At 43.1% G+C, this 22,036-nt stretch overlaps 1 protein-coding gene across 3 annotated transcripts; it reads left to right on the forward strand.

Annotated features, from left to right (window-relative positions):
• The first annotated feature begins 12,080 nt into the window (after positions 1 to 12,080).
• On the forward strand, positions 12,081 to 21,648 carry NHLH2 (nescient helix-loop-helix 2). Of its 3 annotated transcripts, XM_055139460.1 has the most exons (3): positions 12,081 to 12,232; positions 12,652 to 12,976; positions 14,098 to 16,109. In XM_055139460.1, the coding sequence occupies exon 3, from the start codon at positions 14,106 to 14,108 to the stop codon at positions 14,508 to 14,510; it is 405 nt and encodes a 134-aa protein (XP_054995435.1). In that variant the 5' UTR covers positions 12,081 to 12,232; positions 12,652 to 12,976; positions 14,098 to 14,105; the 3' UTR covers positions 14,511 to 16,109. The 3 variants fall into 3 exon arrangements, 2 of the variants coding, with proteins under 2 accessions (XP_054995435.1, XP_054995436.1); XM_055139461.1 differs by having other exon boundaries at positions 12,081 to 12,976; XR_008630247.1 differs by lacking the exons at positions 12,081 to 12,232; positions 12,652 to 12,976 and adding an exon at positions 21,397 to 21,648 and having other exon boundaries at positions 14,105 to 14,666.
• Positions 21,649 to 22,036: the final 388 nt, after the last annotated feature.

Here is a 22,036-nt window from a genome sequence, read left to right on the forward strand (position 1 = left end):
TATGGCCCTTGCCCCATGATTGGAGATCCACACCAGGCAGATTCCACAGTAAATTATCCAAGGCGGCATATTCCCATGACTAGGTTTAGATGATGGACCTGGGATCACAGTCACTAAACTTGGACAGAGAAGGGGCTTGGTCACAAGAGAAGGGACAGCTAAGGGTTTAATACTTAGTCTGGGTTGTCCCCAGGCAGGCCAGTATTTGAAGCCTCCTGTCCTGCAAGAAATCACCCTACTTCCCCTCATACTCAGGTCCTTAAGAAAAGCTATGCAAATAATAGACTGCAGTAGCTCCTATTGGAAAAACCAAACAATGCCCCAGATAGTTAAATCTTGTAAAGAATATACGAGAAGTAAAATTCCTCAAAAATCAATATTACTGAGTTGGAAATGGGGAGTCTACCAATTTAAAATAATCACTGGGGGCCAGAGACATAGCACATTTATCTTGCATGCAGCAACCCAGATTCTATTCCCACCACCTCATATGGTCCTTTCATATGATCAGGAGTGACCCTTGAGTACACTGCTGGTGTGGGGTCCAATCCCATAATAATAATGATTTTTAAAAACAAGCAATTAGGGGGACTGGGGAAATATCCTCAGGGATAAGGGCATATATCTTACATGCGCAAAGATCTGACTTCAATCCCTGGTACCATATGATCCTCTGAGCATGCTAAGTATGGCTCTGCTGACTCTAGAACACAGCATTGACCCATCTAGTTAAGGTGACCAAGTGTCACTAAGAGTGGCCTCTGAATATTTGAGAGGCCTAACAGATAAGAAAATGAACCATAGTTTGGAAAAAATTGACAAGATACATCAAATGTATACCGACAGAAAATGGAACAAGAAAGGAAATTCAAGAACAGAGGGAATTCTTCACCAAAGAGTTTGAAACTTTTTTTAAAGTTTTCTTTTTAAACAAAACTCCAGGCCTTCTTGAAGTTGGGAGGGGTGATCTCCCCAGACCTCCCTGTACTTCAGGAAGGCCTAACAGCCATGCCCATGTCTCACTGACACCACCATGATTATCTTGTTCCAGATATTCACAAATAAATCTCAAAAGAGAGCAACTAGTCACACAAATATCTCAGATACCCATTCCTGAGACCTCTGGGGTGTTTTGGGGAGGTGGGTGAACCAGATCCAGCCCTAACAAAATCTCAGCAGCTGATCCTGCACCTCAAAGCTGCTGCCTTGCCTCCACCTGGATAGCCAGTTAAATATTCTGTATTTTATGGCTGTGCAATATCTCCAAATTCTACAATGCTGACATCTCAGTAGTAGCACACCAGATTGGAAAGGGTGTACATTAACACAGAAGACTTAACTTGCAACAACAGTTTAGTAAATCCTCAGACATAGACTTAAAGTCCCCATGGTAGGATACAAAAATTTTCACAATTTTATTCTATGGAAATATTTTTGATTAATCTTTACCCCGTTAGTGGTAACAAGCAATATAAAATAAATTATTGTGGGCCTGCTAAGGGGGCAGGCTTGAGGGGTAGTTGGGAAAAATGGAGACAATGAAGGAGGGAAGATGACATTAGTGGTGGGATCCGTGTTGGAATATTGAATGCCTGTAACAAATCATCATGAACAACTTTACAAATCACATGTTTAAATAAAGTGAGAAATTATTTTTAAATTTCAAGCACAGATTATATAAAACTGATTATATAAACTCGCTGTATCACTGTCATCCCATTGTTCATTGATCTACTCAAGCAGTCACCAGTATCGTCTCTATTACTCCCAGCCTTGAGATTTTAGCAGCCTCTTTTTACTCATCTTTCCCAACGATTGGAGGCTCTTTCATGGTCAGGGGAATGAGACCTATCATTACTGTTTTTGGCATATAGAATATGCCATGGGTACCTTGCCAGTTTCTGCCCGTGCGTGCAGGATACTCTCAGTAGCTTTCTGGGCTCTCCAAGAGGTATATGTGTGTGTATGCGTGTGTGTGTATGATTATATAAAAACAGTACAATAAAAAAGTGCATGAAGAGCATTACAAACAGGCTCAATCTTCAGAGTAAAGAATAAATAAATTGAGATAACAATCAAATTAATACTCAAATAGAAAAAAGAGAAGTAAGCTTTACCAAAAATAATGAAGGCACTCTTGGAGAACTGTCAGACTCCATCAGAAGAGGAAACATCAGAGCAAGAGTGATAGTGCAGCAGTAGGGCATTTGTCATGCATGCAGCTAACCCAGGATCCATCTTTGGAACACTGTAGAGTCCCCTGAGCTCACCAGAAGAAAGTTCTGAGTGAAAAAGCAAGGAGTAACCCCTAAATACATTGGGTATGGAGAAGGAAGAAGAAGATGAAGAAGAAGAAAAAAAGAAGAGGAAGTAGAAGAAAGAAGAAGAAGAAGAAGAAGAAGAAGAAGAAGAAGAAGAAGAAGAAGAAGAAGAAGAAGAAGAAGAAGAAGAAGAAGAAGAAGAAGAAGAAGAAGAAGAAGAAGAAGAAGAAGAAGAAGAAGAAGAAGATGATGATGATGAAGAACAAGAACAAGAAAAACAAGAAGAAAGTGAAGAAACATCAGGATATGGTAATATGAGAAAGTGAATAAGAAAGGGGGGAAGGTGTTGAAACACTATATGACTGAAACCCAATCATGAACAACTGTAATTGTTCATTTCATGCTGATTCTGTCACTGTCACTGTCATTCCATTGTCCATCGATTCGCTCGAGCAGGCACCAGTAATGTCTCCATTGTGAGACTTGTTGTTACTGTTTTTGGCATATTGAATATGCCACGGGTAGCTTGCCAGGCTCTGCCATGAGGGCGGGATACTCTCAGTAGCTTGCCGGGCTCTCCGAGAGGGATGGAGGAATCGAACCCATGTCTGCCAAGTGCAAGGCAAATGCCCTACCTGCTGTGCTATCATTCCAGTCTAATCATGGTGATTCCATTTAATTAATTGAATAAAATTAATAAAAGACATAAAGCAGGACATATTGTTAAATTACCAAAATTCAACAATTTTAAAAACATCTAGGGATGTCAGAGAGATATCTCAATGGGCTGGAACACATGTTTTGCATGTAGGAGCCCATTAAGATATCTGACATCCAGCCCATTGAGATATCTTACATCTCTGGCACCACATGGTCCCCTGAGCACTGATAGGGGTGAACATTGAGCACAGAGCTCAGCATTGTTGTGTGGCCCCCAAACCAAAATCAAAACAAAAATAAAACTCCTAGGGGAAAAAATGTAAAACATAAAAATGACATTCCAATCAGGATATAAGCAGACACTACAGGTGAAGAGAGAGTGCAATGATATAGCCACACTTCCAAAAACTTCCAGCCAAGAATACTCTACCCTGCAAAACTGTTATTTATAAGTGATGGAGAAATAAAGGCTTTCCCAGATAAACAAAGACAAATAGAATCATTACCACTAGCCCTGCATTGTAAGAAAGGCTTAAGATGTTTTTCTGAGTTTTGGGGCACCCTCTTTTGACCTTAGGGGTCACGCCTGGGTCTGTGTTCAGTGGCCACTCCTAACTCTATGTTCAGGTGCCACACCTGGTGGTACTCAGGAGACCATAAATGGTGCTGGGATTTGCATGAGGGTTCCAGCTGCAGCCGAACGCAAGGCAAGTGCCCTAACCTTTGTACTATCTCTCTAACTCTGATGGTGTTCTCTTTTAGGAAAGAAAAGTTAAAACTTTAAGTATGGTGACAAATAATAGTACAGAAACCTAAACTTTAACAAGAATCAAATGAGACGGGAACTGGAGAGATAGTACGGCAGTTAAGGGACATGCCATGTCTTAATATTATCATGTCTGGACACAATTCTGGAGGCCCCTGAGCCCTGAGATGTAGCCCTGGAGGTACCAGCACTGCCAGTATCGCCTGGGTAACCTCCTGCATTGCAGGACCCAAGCAACCCTGCATCCTTGGGTCCTTGCATTGAACCACCAGGCCAGTTGGCTGAGACTTGCAGGGGGTGGACTCTGGACCTCCTAAACAACTTTTGGAAACCCACCCTTGCACCCTCCTCCATCCCCAGTGAGAAAAAAATAAGACAAAGCAAAGCATTAAAAGGGAAGGAAGAATAGGAGAGGAACTGTTTGGCCTGAGGATGAGTTGATATAAGTACAAAAGGACTATTCAAAACAAAAATCTAGAGCAGAGACTCTTAGATTTTAAGAAAGGAAAGGTTGAATAAAATAAGATGCTTACCACAAGAAAGGGATTAGGGAAATAAAATGGGGGGGTCTGTTACTGGGACAATGGTGGGGGGAGTGGACACTGCTGGACAATGGTGGGGGAGTGGACAATGCCGGACAATGGTGGGGAGAGTGGACAGTGCTGGCGGTGTGGTGCTGGAACAATTTATAGACAAACCCTACCATTAACAGTATTGTAAACTATGATGTCTAGAATGTTTTAAAACATTTTTAATGTTGAAAAAATTAATTGAGAAAATCATGAGGGACAATGATCCAAATGAAAATAGAGATAAAATCTTACAGAATAAAAAAGCTGTCAAAACCACAGGACAACCAGAAAATAAAAGATAGAATGGCATTAATTTAGCCCCATGTATCATTGTCATACTAAACTTGAATAATCTGAACTCAAGAGTATGAATAAATAGGCAGCGTCCATATTTACTATGCATACAAAAACTCATAAGATATATTAAAACAAACACAATTTATTGGCTGGAGTAAAGTATTTCAAATCAATAATATACAGAGGATAAGCAAACTCTGCCATACTGAGTAAGAAGTTGTGAGATAAATACTCAGTGGAATCCTCCCCAACTATTTAAAAAGATAACGTTCTGCTTTTTAGGATAACATGGATGGAACGTGAGGTGATAAGCAAAATCTGAAAACAAGGGACGATTACCAGTTGGTTTCATTCACATACAAAATATAAGTAAAGCAAATAAATTAACAAAATTGGCAAATTTCAACAAAAATAACTCAAACACAACAACAAAGCCCATGGTGGTAAAGGATAAGGGTGTAAAGGAGGGGGGTCAATTTGACAGTAATGGCACTGGAAATGGTTCAGGTGATAAAATTTACACTCATATAGAGGTGTGAAGCTGAGATCTTAGAATCTCAGACCCTGATTTTTTTTCTTCTGTTTTTTCAGGGTTGGGGTGTGTGTCTCTCCCAAGGGGTGCTCAGGAGGTCTAGGGCCCCATCAGCAACTCACAGGCAGGCAATTTAATGCATGAGCCAGAGAATGAGATGTGTTGGTGCCCTGCAGTGCTGTAGCTGCCGGCCTAGATGGCGGAGCAGGAGACATCAGGGCCAAGCTGACGTGCAGGTGACTGTCTGCCTAGGCAAGACTGGGGGCTACTCAGTGCGGGAATGGAATTCAAATCAGGGGCATGCCAGGCATGTGCCCTGACTATCTATGCTTTCCTGGCAGCAAGACCTCTTCAGAGTGCAGTAAGTCCATGGCAAATTAGTAAAACTGAGTTTTTTAAAGGTCACCATTTATCGAACAGAAAATTAAGCATTCAAAACATGAAAGTGAAGCTTTATAATTAATGTTTAACATCACAACATACTCAATCTAATACTTTCAAACATCTCAATAAATACAGCAATGAATGATCAGGAGCAAGCCTTGAAGTTTGTTCCATAACAAAAGCCAGACATTTTTTGGGAAGTTGAAATAGTATGCAAATCCAGTCATGAGACAAAATGAAATGCAGTCCCATGAGGTAAATTTCATTGGTAGGCACCTAAGAAATATTACAGAAGAATATTAAAGAGACAATGGTGAAACCAATTTAAATTTATTTAAATCAAGTATTAAAGTCAGTTGGGCTGGAGTGATAGCATAGCAGCTAGGGCATTTGCCTTGCATGCAGCCGACATGGGTTCGATTCCTCCGCTTCTCTCGGAGAGCCCAGCAAGCTATTGAGAGTATCCTGCCCGCATGGCAGAGCCTGGCAAGCTCCCTGTGGCGTATTCAATATGCCAAAAGCAATAACAACAAGTCTCACAATGGAGACGTTACTGGTGCCCACTCGAGCAAATCGATGAACAATGGGATGACAGTGCAACAGTGCAACTTAAAGTCAGTTAAGGTTGGAAGTTAGATATTTAGTTGCATAAAAACATAACAGTTATGTTTCAGTTCCAGTTACTTTTTGGTGGTGTTTCAGTAATGGAATATTTTAAAGGGAACATTAACAACAAAATTTATATGAGAATACACACAGCTGAAATGATTTTTAATAAAAGAATGATTTAGAGGGAAAATGTGAAGGTACGACCATTGAGAAAAGGGCTGCTTTAGCTTAAAAGAACTATAATGTAAAAAAAAACCTATAATGTGGGATCGAGATACTAACTCAAACAAAATCTACCCACTAACTAATTCCTTTGCAAGATATGTCCAAGAGGAATTTGAAGCAGAAGAATATAATGTACCCATGTAGTTAACTTTAGAAATACCATTCTTTTATAATGTTGTTGAATCTTTACAATAAATAAAACTTGAAGATTGTGAAGTTCTGCTGTCCCATAAAGATATATGCTAGTTATCTCGTGGCAATTTTTAAAAATTTTATTTTATTGAATCATCATGAGATAGTTATAAGCTTTCATGTTTGGGTTACAATCTTACAATGATCAAACACCCATCCCTCCACCAGTGCACATTCCCCACCACCAATACTCCGGGTCATACCCCCCCTTTCCCACCCTCCCTCTACCTCTGTGGCAGACAATATTCCCCATACTCTCTCTCTCTCTACTTTTGGGCATTATGGCTTGCAACAGATACTGAGAGGTCATAACATTTGGTCCATTATCTACTTTCAGCATGCATCTCCCATCCCAACTGGTTTCTCCAGCCATCGTTTTCTTAGTGATCCTTTCTCTCTTCCATCTGCCTTCTCCCCTCCACTCATAAAGCAGTCTTCCAGCTATGGAGCAATCCTTCTGGCCCTTGTATCTACTGTCTTTAGGTGTCAGCCTCATGTGATGTTATTCTATACTCCACAAATGAGTGCAGTCCTTCTATGTCTGTCCCTCTCTTTGTGACTCATTTCACTTAGCATTATACTCTTCATGTCTATCCATTTGTAAGCAAATTTCATGATTTCGTCTCTCCTAACAGCTGCATAGTATTCCATTGTGTAGATATCTCATGGCATATTAAAGCATAGTTGTACTCTAGGATCATTGTTCTAGGTGTATTTCTATTTGATGACTAAAGGCTCTAAAAGTGTGGTACTTGCCCATTGAAAATTAAACACACTCAGGTGTCTCTAAGTAAGGCAAAGATTTAAAACATTTAAAAGATAAATTTTACTTAAAAATTTTCCTATGGGAAAGGCACTTTGAAAAGGAATGATTTTTTTCTTCTATTGTGTCTGTGACTTTGCCACCTCAAATAGTAGAAATATACTGTAGCACTGTCATCCCATTGTTCATCGATTTGCTTGAGCGGGCACCAGTAACGTTTCCATTGTGGGACTTGTTACTGTTTTGGGCATATCTAATACGCCACGAGTAGCTTGCCAGGCTCTGCCATGCAGGCGGGATACCCTCGGAGGAATCGAACTCGGGTTGCCTGCGTGCAAGACAAATGCCCTACCCGCCTTGCTATCACTCCAGTCCAACAAACAAATTACATATATATATATACATATACATATACATATATATAATTTAAAAACCAGAAGATCAAATCGTCTTACCATAAGGGTCAGAGAGAAGAGCAGTGGGTAGGGTGCTTGCCTTGCACAGGTCAGCCTGAATTCAGTCCCTAGTATCACAGGAATGATCCCTGAGTAGAGAACCAGGATTAAGTCCTAAGCAATATCAAACATGATACCCCTAATCCCCATCTTGTAACTACAAAGAGTTTAGCAAATATTGTAATAAAATGAAGTGTATTCTTCCACAAAAGGATATACTATCAAAAGTGTTTATGCTATTACTAGGTCTTATATATTAATAATTTTTGTTTGTTTTTTGAGGACCATGTCCGGAGTTGCTCTGGGGTTATTCCTTGTTCTATGCTTAGGAATCATTCCTGGAGGTGATTTGGGATCCGAGTGGGATTCTGGGGATGGAACCTGGGTCGGCCACTTGCAAGGCAAGTATTTTACCTACTGTACTATCACTCCAGCCCTTAATAGAATTATTTTTAAATACTCATTCTATGTTAATGACTTTCAAGATGTCATTTATGTATGCTTCATACTTATGGAACATGCTACTACAGTCCTATACACATATAAAGTTCATTCATAATAAAGCTAGATATACTGCTCAAGGAGTTTGCTCTTTTTTTTTAGTATGTTTAAGAAAATGGACTGAGAATAGCTGTCTAGGAAAATTTGGAAATAGCTACAGAGTCTTTTTAGTCCAATAGTGTCTCTGGCACAATGTTAGTATTTAGAACTGTTGACTGACCACCCTTAATATTAAATCTTGAGAAGTTACATATGAGTTGTGTGTGTGTGTGCGTTGCTCCCTCAGAACATGCATTTTATGCAGTGATTCTTTTGCCTGAGTGTATCCATGCGGGATACTGTGACTATCCAGGTAGTGGCACATAGTTGCTTTTTTTATTTGCTGATTTTAGACCACCTGAATCTAAATTTTGGCCCCATAATTCATTAACTTTGTGACCTTTAAAAGATGTGCACCATCATCTCTGTGTCCCAGGTGTCCTTATATTAAAAACAGGGACAAGGATGATACTACCTCTTGGATTTGCGGTGAAGATAAAATGAGTTAATATTTGGAAAGTATCCAAATCTAAGTTAGATATCTGAAAAGTGTTCACCAAAGGTTGCAGTTGCCAGATACATAAATTATGATATAACTATAATACATTGGAACACATCACACATACTTATTTATGTAGGTATTTGTGGTTATTTGTGTATGAATATGTAAATGCAAAGTCAATAGAATCTGGATGAATATACTGGTATGTTTCTATTTCATGTTCTTTCATTTATACTTCTGGCTCTCATATCATTGTCACTGTCATCCCATTGCTCATCGATTTGTTCGAGCAGGCACCAGTCTCTCATTGAGAGACTTATTGTTACTGTTTTTGGCATATCCAATACACACGGGTAGCTTGCCAAGCTCTGCCGTGTGGGCTCCATACACTCGGTAGCTTGCCGGGCTCTCCGAGAGGGGTGGAGGAATCGAACATGGGTTGGCTTTCATATATATTTATTATATTTTAATTTGTGCTGGAGTGATAGCCCAGCGGGTAGGGCGTTTGTCTTACATGTGGCCAACCCAGGTTCAATTCCTTTGTCCCTCTCAGAGAACCTGGCAAGCTACCGAGAATATCTCGCCTGCATGGCAGAGCCTGGAAAACTACCAATGGCGTATTTGATATGCCAAAAACAGTAACAAGAAGTCTCACAATGGAGATATTACTGTTGCCCGCTCGAGCAAATTGATGAGCAATGGGATGACAGTGATACAGTGATATTTTAATTTAGTAACAACCATATTAACAGCCAACAGTTATTTAGCTCTAGTTCTAGGCATTGGTTTATGCACTTTGTATAGATTATCTGGTCACATTTGGAACAAAACATATGACATATTTTTGTTATTTCCATTTTACAGATAGAAAAACTGAGGCCTGGAAACATGAAGTAACCCACTTAAGTTGGCCCTGCTAGACTATTATAGGTTTCTTAAGTCAAGTCTTACCACCTCCCCACTGATTTAATATCACCATTTAATGTTACTCCTACTAGTCCTTAATATCTTTATGTGGATGCTTAATATTTTATAAAATAATTCACATGTATTTTATAACATATTATAAAATATGTTATAGCCTCTGAAGTGAGTCCAGCAGGATTACTATGCTCATTGTGATAGGAGTGGATACTGGAATAATGAACCAGGGAGGTCTGGGTGCAAGTGCTCCTGGGTGGTTGATATTGGGTGCCTCTGTGCAAATGTACTGAGTACATCCATAGCCTCAAACTCAGATACTGGTGTTGGGGAAGTGAACTGACATCCTCCCTGGAAGCACCACAGCCTAAGAGACAAGGGTGCAAATCAAGAGTCAGGGCACAGACACACAATATGTAGTCTCTAAAGGGCGCTGTGAAAAAGGACTTATGGCGTGCACAGAAGGAGGGACCATCTGTGCCAGGGAGGTCTGAGAAAAAGCAGAGGGGGCAGCAGGGATGGGGGCGGGGCAGAATTTCCTGAAAGGGAGAGTGTTTGTTTGCAGTGTGAATCTGGGTTTGTGTCCGTGATGTATGGATCTGTGTCTGTGCCCAGTGACACAGCTTTCTCATGTATTAATTCATGTGCAAACTCAGGCTCGAAATGAAGAAACCCAAAGCCTGGATGCAAAAGAGAATGAATTTGGATCTATACCTCATAGTCCCATCTCTAAATTATCTCCCCCATTTTCCCTCTGCCCCCTAGCACCAAGGGAACCAGAGATGCCAGTTGCTTCCCCTTCAAGCAGTTGCCTCATGAATTGTGGTGATTAAACCCACCAGGCTTTTCCATCTGTCAGTTTGAATGTATAGCGGCTTAATAGAGCCACAATAATGGAGGGTAAAGAGGACAGGTATCTGTGGGTGTCCATCTGTGGGCACACTTATGGCTCTGTGTATTTAGTGCTGCTTGATCTTGGCTAGACTAGGGAGAAAAACAACCCTTCTTTCATCTTCTCATCTTGGGGAGGTTCATGCATTAACTATTTTCAATGCCACCCAAATGGGGTTGGCTTCTGCTTCCGCATCACCTCTACTTAATGTCCTCTATTAAACTGTACTTCTATGCTGGCACTGGGCAGAGGCAATACTAGAAAAGACTGTCTAGGCACTCCCTACCCTTTATATCCCCAACCTATTCTGGTCCAGAAATGTGCCCTAGGAAGAACTCTATGAGAAAAGGCAAGCAGAACCGGTGACTGCCATGAGGAACCCAGAAGGTCACTCTTAGGTATGGGTAGATCCCCTGAGGATAAACTCTATTTCAAACTGAAATCCATACATAGGGAAAAATAAGAACCCTTCTTTCTGCTATGTTACCCCATGGATTTAGAGAGGTGGTGAAGCTATAACACTTTCATGTTTTCTAAGCTTCCACAATCAAAATAGCTAAACTGATTACAAGGAAGCAATAGTGACTAACACTATTTTTCTAAGGTGGCAAAATAATTGAACTAAATTTTCCTTTTGTCTTATAGGACATATAAATTCAGAGCCAGGGGTTATGTAAGGCAAAGGTATTTTGTCCTGGATTACACTGATGGTTTGTGTCTGCTTCTAGCCCAAGTAAGAATGAACCCACATACAGTATGTCATATTCGAACTAAATGAAGGAGTAGCTGATGAGGGAAAAACATTTTAAAAAAATAGGACAACCTTAAATGGTGATCCTTGAAATTACAATATTTGGATCCCATCCCTAGTTCCATCAATGACTTAATCTATTGAAATGTGCTTTTTTTTAAAAAGAAAGTCATATACTGGAAAATTAGTTCAGTAATAGGATATCTCTCAAAAATGTAAATATGTTTAATCAAGTGCTATAAAGTTTAGACTACAAATGATCACTTTAGTGGCTACCTATCTGCATATATTTATTGTAAAACTGTATATATATATATTTCTATGTTCTGGACACAAATATTTCCCTAGGCATTTAGGAAAAATATGATCTGTGGTCAGCCAGGATTTTTCTACAGTCAACATGTTGTTTATTTACACTTAAAAACTGCATCAATAATTTGAAAAAGAGAGATAGTCTGATTATAGCTAGAGACTGCGCAGAGGCTAAGGTTTCCATCACGGACTGCTTTCAACTGTTTATTTTATGGCACAGATTCAGTGGGAATCTGATCTGCTAAAATATTTGGGCTGTGAAAACTCCCACACTGTGACAGATGTCAAGTCCAATTAAGTGACTAGTGTCCAGGTTTCTGTCCAATAGGATTTCGCATTAAATATCAATTTTAGGGGGAAAATTCCATCCCCCTTCTTAAGCCTTTATCTCTTCCACCATCTCCAGGCGAAATCAATTGGTACCAGGAGAGCCAAGAAGCCACATGCCTCTCTTTCTCTTGGCTCCCTCCGGTGCTTCCACCCGCTCTCTTGTTTTCTCTGCCTCCCTGTCACCGGGACTCTGAAAGACGTTCACTTTTTACCAACCTTTCTCCAAGCATCTCCAAGCCACTGACTATATGTGTTTTGCTATTATAAGGTAAAGAAAAACGGTGGGCTGGGGAGGGGAGAGGGAACCAAACCTTGAAAGACTTTGAAACTGGAAATAAGTGTCTGTTTAGCAACATCCAAATAAGGAGGAAAGAGCTAGAAGAGGCAAGCTAACCCTGAGTATTGTGTTCCTGGGAACTGGGGGAAACCTCAGCTGAACAAAGCCTTATCCAAAAAACAAAACAAAACAAAACAAAAAACCCACTTCTGAGCAAGATCGCATCTCTGCTTTGCACTTCCCAGTTTCTGCTCAGCCTGGTTGCGGGAAGGAAAAGAGTCCAGCAAGTGCGGAATCTTATCTTAACCATCCTCCTTATCTTCCTTATTGATTCCTCCGCTATTAGAAAGTGAAGGTATCAGCCCTTTGATGTGATCTGGTTATCTCTGCATCTCTTTTGTTATTTATAGAGACCCAGAAGAAGAAGACTTTTCAACACTTCGTTTAAAAAAAAAAAAACACCTGACAACGAATTTCCGGAAATGTTTGAGAACAATTAAAAGGAAAAGACGTTTCTGATCTATCAACTAAGTGAACAATCATCCCTGTGTCCACATCCTGAAATATTACCGTCCCTCGCTGTGGAAACCAGCGAGATGACAGCTGTTTTTTCCTTTTTGAATGTAATAAATATTTGCTGCTTTTGATATACTTCGGGACTTCTTCCCCCTGCTTTTTCCTGGAATTTTAACTCTAAAAGATTGGAGAAAAGATTATCAGAAAGGCTTTTACAAGGTAAGACTTCTTTAAATCATCTCCCCCCAACCCATCGAAACTAAGTTAGATTATTCATATTGCATCTATAGATGTATTTCAGTTCAATTGTCAAAATATTAAAATGCAGATCGACATGCTTTCTATGATTTTTTTTTTCTTAATCTGGAGAAGAAATGAAATGCTTTAAGAGCAACCCAGGAACTTTTAACTGAACTACAACTATGTTGTGGCTCATTGTGATTTTTTCCCCCACTGTTCGCCTATTTATGCCCTTTGCAGCTGATTGTGTCGGTTCGAGTCGCTCTCTTGTAAGTGTATCCGCGGAAAGCCCGGAGGGAGTCTCTCGGGTACGCTCGGAGCATTTGTTTTATTTTGCCTTAGAGGTGCTGATTTCCTCCTAGGGAAATGCAAGTCGTTTAGGAGCCGAATTCGTTTCTGAGCGAGTGCAAGACTCAGCGCATCCGCCTCCCCGGCTTTTGTCTCCCTGGGAGCGCGGCGTCCTCGGGTTGGGGATTGGCCGTGCCGCTGGCCCCGGTCCTGTGGCCCCTCCAAGGCGCAGCCCGCGGGGCCCTGGGCGCTCGGGAGGATGCGGCCTTTCCGGGGGCCTCCTTACCGAACAGACTGAGAGGGCCGCGGGGCCGCGGACAGCTCCGGCCGCCGCCGAGCCCCGAACTTGGCGGGGGGCGCCCCTCCCCGCGCGGCCCCTCCTCGCGGCTCGGCCCCGGGCGCTGTCCCGAGCGCTGTCGCCGCATTGTCTCCGGTCGCCGCGTCCCGGGCCCCTGTGCGCGGCTGTGTACGCGACAGATGGTGCTGCGGACGCCGACGGGGGCGTAGGACACAGCCTCCCGACGACAGGCGCCGCGGCGCTGGCTTAGGGTCTTTATTCCGCGGGAATAGCGGCCGCGGCCCCTCCGCGCGCGCCGGGGTCCGCTCCGTGCCCCGAGCTCCGTGCCCGGCCCCGGGGGGCCTCGAGGCGGCGGGAGCCGTCGGCCGCGCCCGCCGCCCGCAGAGCCGCTGCCCGGCTTGGGGGTCCGGGCAGGGGGCGAGGGCGCGCGGGCCCGGCCCGGTCTGGGGTCTCCCCTCGCGCCCCGCCCCGACAGGGACCATGCCGCTGACCGCCTGACTCTGTTCCCGGGCAGCCCCCAAGATGATGCTGAGCCCGGACCAGGCCGCCGACTCGGACCACCCCAGCTCGGCGCACTCGGACCCGGAGTCTCTGGGCGGCGCGGACGCCAAGGTGCTAGGCAGCGTGTCGGACCCGGAGCCGGTGGAGGAGGCCGAGGGCGCCGGCCCGGGCGGCCGCGCCGCGCTCTACCCGCACCCGCCGCAGCTGAGCCGCGAGGAGAAGCGGCGCCGCCGGCGCGCCACGGCCAAGTACCGCTCGGCGCACGCCACGCGCGAGCGCATCCGCGTGGAGGCCTTCAACCTGGCCTTCGCCGAGCTGCGCAAGCTGCTGCCCACCCTGCCCCCCGACAAGAAGCTCTCCAAAATCGAGATCCTGCGCCTGGCCATCTGTTACATCTCCTATCTCAACCACGTCCTGGACGTGTAGGCCCGCACGTCGCGCGCCCCCCGCGCCCCCCACTCGGTGCCGGCGGCCTGAGGGCGGAGGCCGTGGCCACCCCCGGGACGGCGGCCGCGAGAGACTGCACGGGGAAGGAGCTCGGTACCGGCCTCGGGCCTGCAGGGCAAGCGTGGCAGGTGGCAGGTGGGCTGTCCGGCGAGCTCCCGCGCTGCAGACGCGGGCTGGGGCGTGAGGGGGTGGGGGGTGGGGGGAAGGAGGGAAAGGCCAGGCCTGCGAACCTCCTGGTGGTACCCGAGGCGCCCCTCCAGCCGCCCCTCCAGTGTCGGGATCCCAGTAAGGGCTGTTGCTTTAGCACGCTGGAGACCGAGTTCTCCTGCACGCATCTCCGCCAGCTTCGTGTTTTCAGGGAAGGAGTGCGGAGGCTCGAGGATAGGCTGACAACTTCTGACAAGCTGGATTTCCTTCTAATTGACAAATCACCAAACATTGGAGGAAGAGGAGGGCACCCCCCCCCCCCCCCCCCGCCACCGTCCAGGTCTAAGGCGCAGGAAGGCGGAACTGGAAAACTTTCCGTTCCGTTCTGAAAAGGAAGACTGTGTTGGCAGCCAGGTCCAACAGACAAGCCCTGCTCGCTTGTTGAGGTTGGAAACAGACATGGAGAACAAATAGAACATTTTGGGAAGAAGTGAGTTTAGTGAGATTGGTACCCATAGGTATGGTACTCATGTAGACAAGAATATCCATATTTAAATGGAGAATTTAATATCTGCTTTTTCAGGCGAAGTGCCCCTTTATATATCCAAAAACATCTATTTGTGACCTTAAATATGTGGACCCATAGGTGCAGTTAGAAAAAGACAACCTATTTTTATTTATGTTAGAAGGAGTAGAGTATTTTTTTCAAGACATTTATTTTTCAGAGTGGTGATAATTTTACTTTGAATACTCTGTGCCAATTTATTTATAGTCGAGTGTTTACACTTTTTCCTGTGGAATAATTAAGTCTAAATTTTTACGTGTTTGTTGAGATTATACTGTGGTCCTTTTTTTTGACTCTAATTATATTGCACTTGTATAACAAACCTCCCACTTCTCCCTGTTTCTAAACATATTTTATATATTAAGATGTTTGTTCTTGAACAGTTCTTTTGTTGTGAGATCGGAAACACTAGCACTTCACTATTATAGTTTTTTAAAAAAGTGTTGTTATTCTTATTTGTAGTTCTGTCTGAAAAGTACTTTACAAACTGTTTATAAGGAGAGTAGCTTCGTTGTGTGTGTGATGTTGGTGTGTGGGATAATTTTAGGAAATTAAGTTATTTTCCTAAAAAAAAGAATTCATAACTACTTTCCTCTGTGACGACCAAAAAGAAAAGTCTATAACCTGAAAATGTTTCATGTTCTCAGCTGTGAAACTCTTAAAAACAAGGAGTGTATTTTAGAGACAAGGGAAAAAAAAACACATCTGCTATCCAAAGATTTAGTCTTTTTCAGGGTTTTTTTGTGTCTGTGTTGCTTTATATAATGCAATATTTTGTAGTGAAAATAGATAAAATCTGGTTTCTATCTGACGAGTTTTTCATATCTCATGAATGGTGCACTGTTTTGCATATAAATAAAGGTATCAAATAAACTCCTTGCCTTTATTTCAAGCATACTCTCTAAAACTAATGATCATACAAGCTGAGCATGAAATATCCTTGTGGACTCAATTACTCAGAAAGGCACCTGGGCGGGGGGAGAGGCAGGGAGGGCAGACTGGAGGGAAGGAACAAAATAAAACCTTGATATATTCATGTACTAAGACATTTAACGTTTTTCCTGTACTTGACTTTGGTCAGTCTCTATACATGAGGTGGATATAACATAGGGCTTCTTCAACAGCAACCTGTGGCCTGCTTGTACCTGAGAAATTTTCACAAGCCCTCAGGTATAAAGGTATATAAAATAGGTGTATAGATCCAACGTTTACTGGTCATAAACCATAAATAAATTTATTTTAAAACAAAACTTTTTTCCCCATAACCTCTGCATCCAGTTACACAAGCTCCACAGTTTAAGAAGCCAGGATATAGGTCAGATTTTTCTAAATGAGGGGAAAAGCCTAGTATTCTATTAAAATTTTATTTCAGTGATGGAGTCTTTTACACTGTAAGGAGACCTGCTAACTAAAACCTTTTTTTAAATTAAAATTCTAAATTAAAGCACCATGATTTACAAAGTTATTAATCATTGAGTTTCAGACTACAACATTACAGCACTGATCCCACCACCACCACCAGCTTCCCTCCACTGATGTCCCCAGGTTCCTTCCATAGATCCCCTACCCTCTCCTAAGCGTGCCCTCTTGAAAGCCATTTTTCTAAGTCTGGTTGTTAAAGTTTGGGTCTCTTGATTTCAGTGTTGACTCTGTTGTTTGAATATTTGTCTCTATTTTTTTTTCTTTTTGGGTCACACCTGGTGATGCACTGGGGTTACTTATAGCTTTGCACTCAGGAATTACTCCTGGTGTTGCTCAAGGGATGCTGGGAATCGAACTCAGGTTGGCCATGTGCAAGGCAAATGCCCTACCTGCTGTGCTATCGCTCTAGCTCCATCTCTATCTTTCTAACTCCACCTTTGTACCTTAATCCCCTGACCTAACCCCTATTGCTTCTCATCTGTCTCTTCTCCCTCTCCCCTTCACTAATTCTTCTTCTCTGGGGCCAAGGTTGATCTGGGCATCACCCATTTAAACATTGCATTCCCTCATCCAGTTATTCTAAAAACCTCATATAAGTGATTTTTGAATTTAATTTTATTTTTATGCACCTTCCCACCATCATAAGATGAAGGTGTGTGAAGATAAGAGATTACAAACATGTATGTTAAACCCAAATAAATGTGTGCCACTATTGGTCTATCAGTGGGATAGAGTATAATGGGTTGCATGACCACATTTGTGGCTACATGCTAAGGACATTCTGTGTTGCTCTCTTCTGGGAGCTTTATTTTATAGTCTCTGGATCTTGACCATTAATGAGATTATATGACGCTGGAGGCAGTTTGTGGGTGTGACTGCCAAGCTACTGGAAAACTGGGGAGCTGGGGGGAAGAGGCCCAGTCCCATTTCAAGCAAGCTTGAAGATCTCAGTCACAGGTCCTGAAGATTCCCCCATAGATGAAGCCTGTTTGAGCCTGTGGAGAGGGTCTTTGACCATGGCTGTGTGGTTGGGTTCTGGAGGTTTTCAGTTGCTGGGGTTCGGAGAGGCAGGGAGGGAAACTCAACTTGCCTCCCGCCCTAAATTGTCCCAGTGAAGACAGCCTGGTGTGGGGTCAGGACATTCTGTATATTAGTGATTTCATCTTATGTTTCTCCTTCTTCTTCTGGGTTAGTTTACTTAACATGATGTCTTGCGGTTCCCTCCATATTGCCGTGAATTGCATGATTTCATCATTCCTTATAGCTGCATAGTATTCCATTGTGTATATATACCACATATTCATGATCGACTTACCTGTTGTTGGACATCTAGGCTGATTCCATTTCTTAGCTATTGTACTGAGTGCTGCAATGAATAATGATGTTCATACATCCTTTTGAATGAATGTTTCTCTGCCCTGGGCTAACTAATTCATTTTTAAAAATTTTTATTACACTCAATATTTCAACGCCAATCCCACCACCATTATACCTTCCCACCACATTATTTTGAATTTTCCCACTACCACCCAAGCCTGCCCCAAAGGCTGATCCTAAATAATTTATTTTGTATTGCTTGTTATGGGGGCTGGAGCAATAGTACAGCGGGTAGGGCATTTGCCTTGCATGTGGCCGACCCGGATTTGATTCCTCCATCCCTCTCGGGGAGCCAGGCAAGCTACCAAGAGTATCCCACCCACACAACAGAGCCTGGAAAGCTCCCCATGGCATATTTGATATGCCAAAAACAGTAACAACAAGTCTCACAATGGAGATGTTACTGGTGCCTGCTTGAGGAAATCGATGAACAACAGGAGGACAGTGCTTACAGTGCACAGTGCTACAGAGTTTGTTATGAATAATCTGCTAAAAATGATCTAAAAAAATTACTAATGTGTTATTACAGGTTGAGCCTTGTGCGTGAGTACATATTTTTCTTTTATCAAGATTGGCTGCCTTCTACTTTTCACCCCATCAAAGGTAGTGTGCTAGTCTTGGTACATCAGTGGCATAGAGTATGGGATGTCATACAGGTGCATTTGCTGCCACACAATCCAGGACTTCTAAAATGTTGAGTAGGGTGATAGAGCTTGAGTTAAATTTTTAACTAGATGGTGACTTTGGGATCTGGAGGTATCTCTGCAGTTTGTGGCTCTCTTACAAGAGTTATTTGTGAGTCTCTGGGTCATGTCTGTTAATGAGCTTCTAAAGGGCCAGATACCAGGCTCTTGGAAGAATGGGGGGTGGAGGGGGATAGTTGCCCACTTCTAACTCCATGGGAGTCTGGATATTTCAGTCACAAATCCCACATACCTGGGTTTTTCAGCAGACTCACTCTCATCTTGCGGCTCATTTCGAGGTGTGGAGATTGGCCATGAATATGGCGGCAATAGGGTTCTGGAGATTTTTGGCTGCCTGGGCTTTGTTGGGGAATATGCTGGGCTGACCCACCCCTCTCTGGGGCTCTAGATGAGACTCAGCTTGGCGGGAGTATGGAGGCATATAACTAACTCTTAAAATGAGAATTGGGAGACCAAGGCCCAGGAACTTTAAGAGACTGGCAATAAGTGACTTTGCTGCTAAATAACAATGACAAGACCTCCAATATGATAACACCATAGCCTCATGTATCATAAGATGTGTATGATTCAAACTCCTAACCAGGACATAGATTCAGTACATGACACCTTCAAGCAAGAAAAAATAAGTCTTGGGACTGGAGTGATAGCACAGCGGGTAGGGCATTTGCCTTGCACGCGGCCGACTGGGGTTCAATTCCCAGCATCCCATATGGACCCCAGAACACCGCCAGGAGTAATTGCTGAGTGCAAGGTTGGGAGTAACCCCCATGCATCGCCAGGTGTGACCCAAAAAGAAAAAAAAACAGAAAAATAAAAAATAAGTTTTGAACCAGTCTTGGGAATGTAATGTACAAAAGCTGATGATTCTAAAATGTGGGCATTTTTGTCTACAGTTGACAGCACACATATACACACACTTGCAGAGTAATACTCTTATGTGGATACCTGGTTTTATGTCTATAAAATATCCAGATATAAGCATTTTCACTTTTTACCCAGGTAAGTTATAGATTGATTTTTTTTCTAGGTGGTGGGGGTGCTACCCAGCAGTGTTCAGGGATTACTTCTGGCTTTGTGCCCAGGGATCACTGCTGATGGGGCTCAGAGGACCATGTGTGGTGCTGGGGACTGAATCTGCATGGGCTGTGTGCAAAGCACACAGTGTACCTTACCCAAGTTAGGTTCATAGATGAAGTGGGACTTGACTCTCTATTTCCTATGGAGGTGCTCGGTAAAGAAGCACATCGTAGGACTTACGAAAATGGTAGTCTTTGGCAATTTTTATCTGGACCAAGACCTGATCACTGAAACAGGTTGTTCACCAGGCTAGCAGATACATGCTCTCTGTGAATTGAGTGTCACAAGCCATTCCTTCTCTGGAAGCTGGGAGACATGATTACCCCAGACCTTATACTCTGTGATAGAAGAATCAGCCCTGCTTCACTGCAAAGACAATAAGGTCAAGTTCTAGCTTCTGGAAAATTCTGGGACCTCCTTTTCCCTTATTTGTGAGCCCAGCTGCCAATAAACTAAAATACAGCTCCAGCTAACATTTAAGAGGAACCTATTCAAGGACCCCCTAGGCTATGGTGCTGCCCTTGGAGCCAGGTGAAAGGTAAGTAATGACAAAGGGCACCATCACTTCTCAACCGCACAAACCACGTAATACCAGGCAAGATGTTTGCAGTATGAGTTCAAATCTAAGGTGACAGAGCATCCTCCAAGGGAATGACAGCTTGGTGGCACTCTACTTCTAGAGCAGGGGATAATCATAAGCTCCTTCCTGCCCTTACTGAAAACTCAGGGACCATTCAGTTTTGGATCAGGGAGGGCTGAGATTTTTCAGAATAGGGATTATGATGAACATCCAGTCTTCCTCTGGACACATTGAGAACCTATTGTGTGCAAGGCATTGTTCTAGAATCTGAGAAACAGAGTCACAAATGAGATTCAAAGTCTATTGGAGAAGAGCAATAGTCTAGCAGACAAGAAAACAGCAATGTAATTTGGGGTATTGCTCAACCTATGAAGAAAAAGCAGGGCAAGGAAATAGTGAATTTTTCTCTTTCTTTCTTCCCTTTTTCCTATCTCCCTTCCTTCCTTCCTTCCTTCCTTCCTTCCTTCCTTCCTTCCTTCCTTCCTTCCTTCCTTCCTTCCTTCCTTCCTTCCTTCCTTCCTTCTTCCCTTCCTCCCTCCCTTCCTTTTTCTTGCCCTTCCTTCCTTCCTTCCTTCCTTCCTTCCTTCCTTCCTTCCTTCCTTCCTTCCTTCCTTCCTTCCTTCCTTCCTTCCTTCCTCCCTCCCTCCCTCCCTCTTTCTCTCTCTTCCCTTCTTCCTATCTTCTTTCTTTCTTTCTTTCTTTCTTCCTATCTTCTTTCTTTCTTTCTTTCTTTCTTTCTTTCTTTCTTTCTTTCTTTCTTTCTTTCTTTCTTTCTCTCTTTCTCCCTCCCTTCATTCCTTTCTTCCTTCCCTCCTTCCTTCCTCTTCATGGATCGAGTTCAGGGCCTCAACCACTGAGCTATAGCTCTGGATATGAATTACCCTTGGTTTAATATCTTCTCCTGCTGTTCAGTGCTCATATCACCAAGATGCCCATGCTCATCTCCTGTTACAGACAGACTCATCCTTCTTCCCTTCCCTTTTCTTTCCCTAGGCATACCTGGGACCACAGTTTTTTTCTGAGTTCTTCCCTTCTGCTCTGTCACCATCATGTCCAACAACCGCCAGGATGTCACTGCTTCCCAGAAGATCTAGCTCCATCTGGCCAAACAGACAAAGTCACCAGTCCTGAATATTTCTGTGCTGAGATGTTTGCCTCATCTTGCTACTCTCTGGAAAACATACAAAATACAAGGGCATGTGTGTGAGTGTGTGTGTGTGTTCACACATAGTGCCAGGGATTGAACACAGGACCTCACACATGCAAATAGAAACTTTACCACTGAGCTACATCTGTGATATGGAGCAAAGTCCTGAGGAAAAATATCCCCTTCCCTTACAGAAAACGGGCCAGTGAAGGGTAGTAGCTGAGAGGAAATTGCGAATTTTAGAAAGAAAAAAAGATAATACAGGGCACGTAAGTATGAAAAGACCTGTAGCTGGATAGAGGTGGAAGATTGGGACAAAGAATCTGATTTTTGATGAGCCCTGTTCTTGGGCTTCCTGCACTGGCCTGCCCTCTGGGTGCATTGCATTCTGTATGATGTTAGTAGATGAGTCATCAGTCTCTGTCATTTCGTGAGGACTCCTGTTTCCATCATTGCTAACTGTGTCTGCTGGTCTTCCCACTGAGA

This window comes from Sorex araneus, chromosome 5, assembly GCF_027595985.1.
Source record: "Sorex araneus isolate mSorAra2 chromosome 5, mSorAra2.pri, whole genome shotgun sequence".
Lineage (NCBI taxonomy): Eukaryota > Metazoa > Chordata > Mammalia > Eulipotyphla > Soricidae > Sorex > Sorex araneus.

Bases quoted from the DNA above. Each gene is read 5' to 3' on its own strand.
- NHLH2 (XM_055139461.1), top strand. From the start codon at position 14,106: ATGATGCTGAGCCCGGACCAGGCCGCCGACTCGGACCACCCCAGCTCG.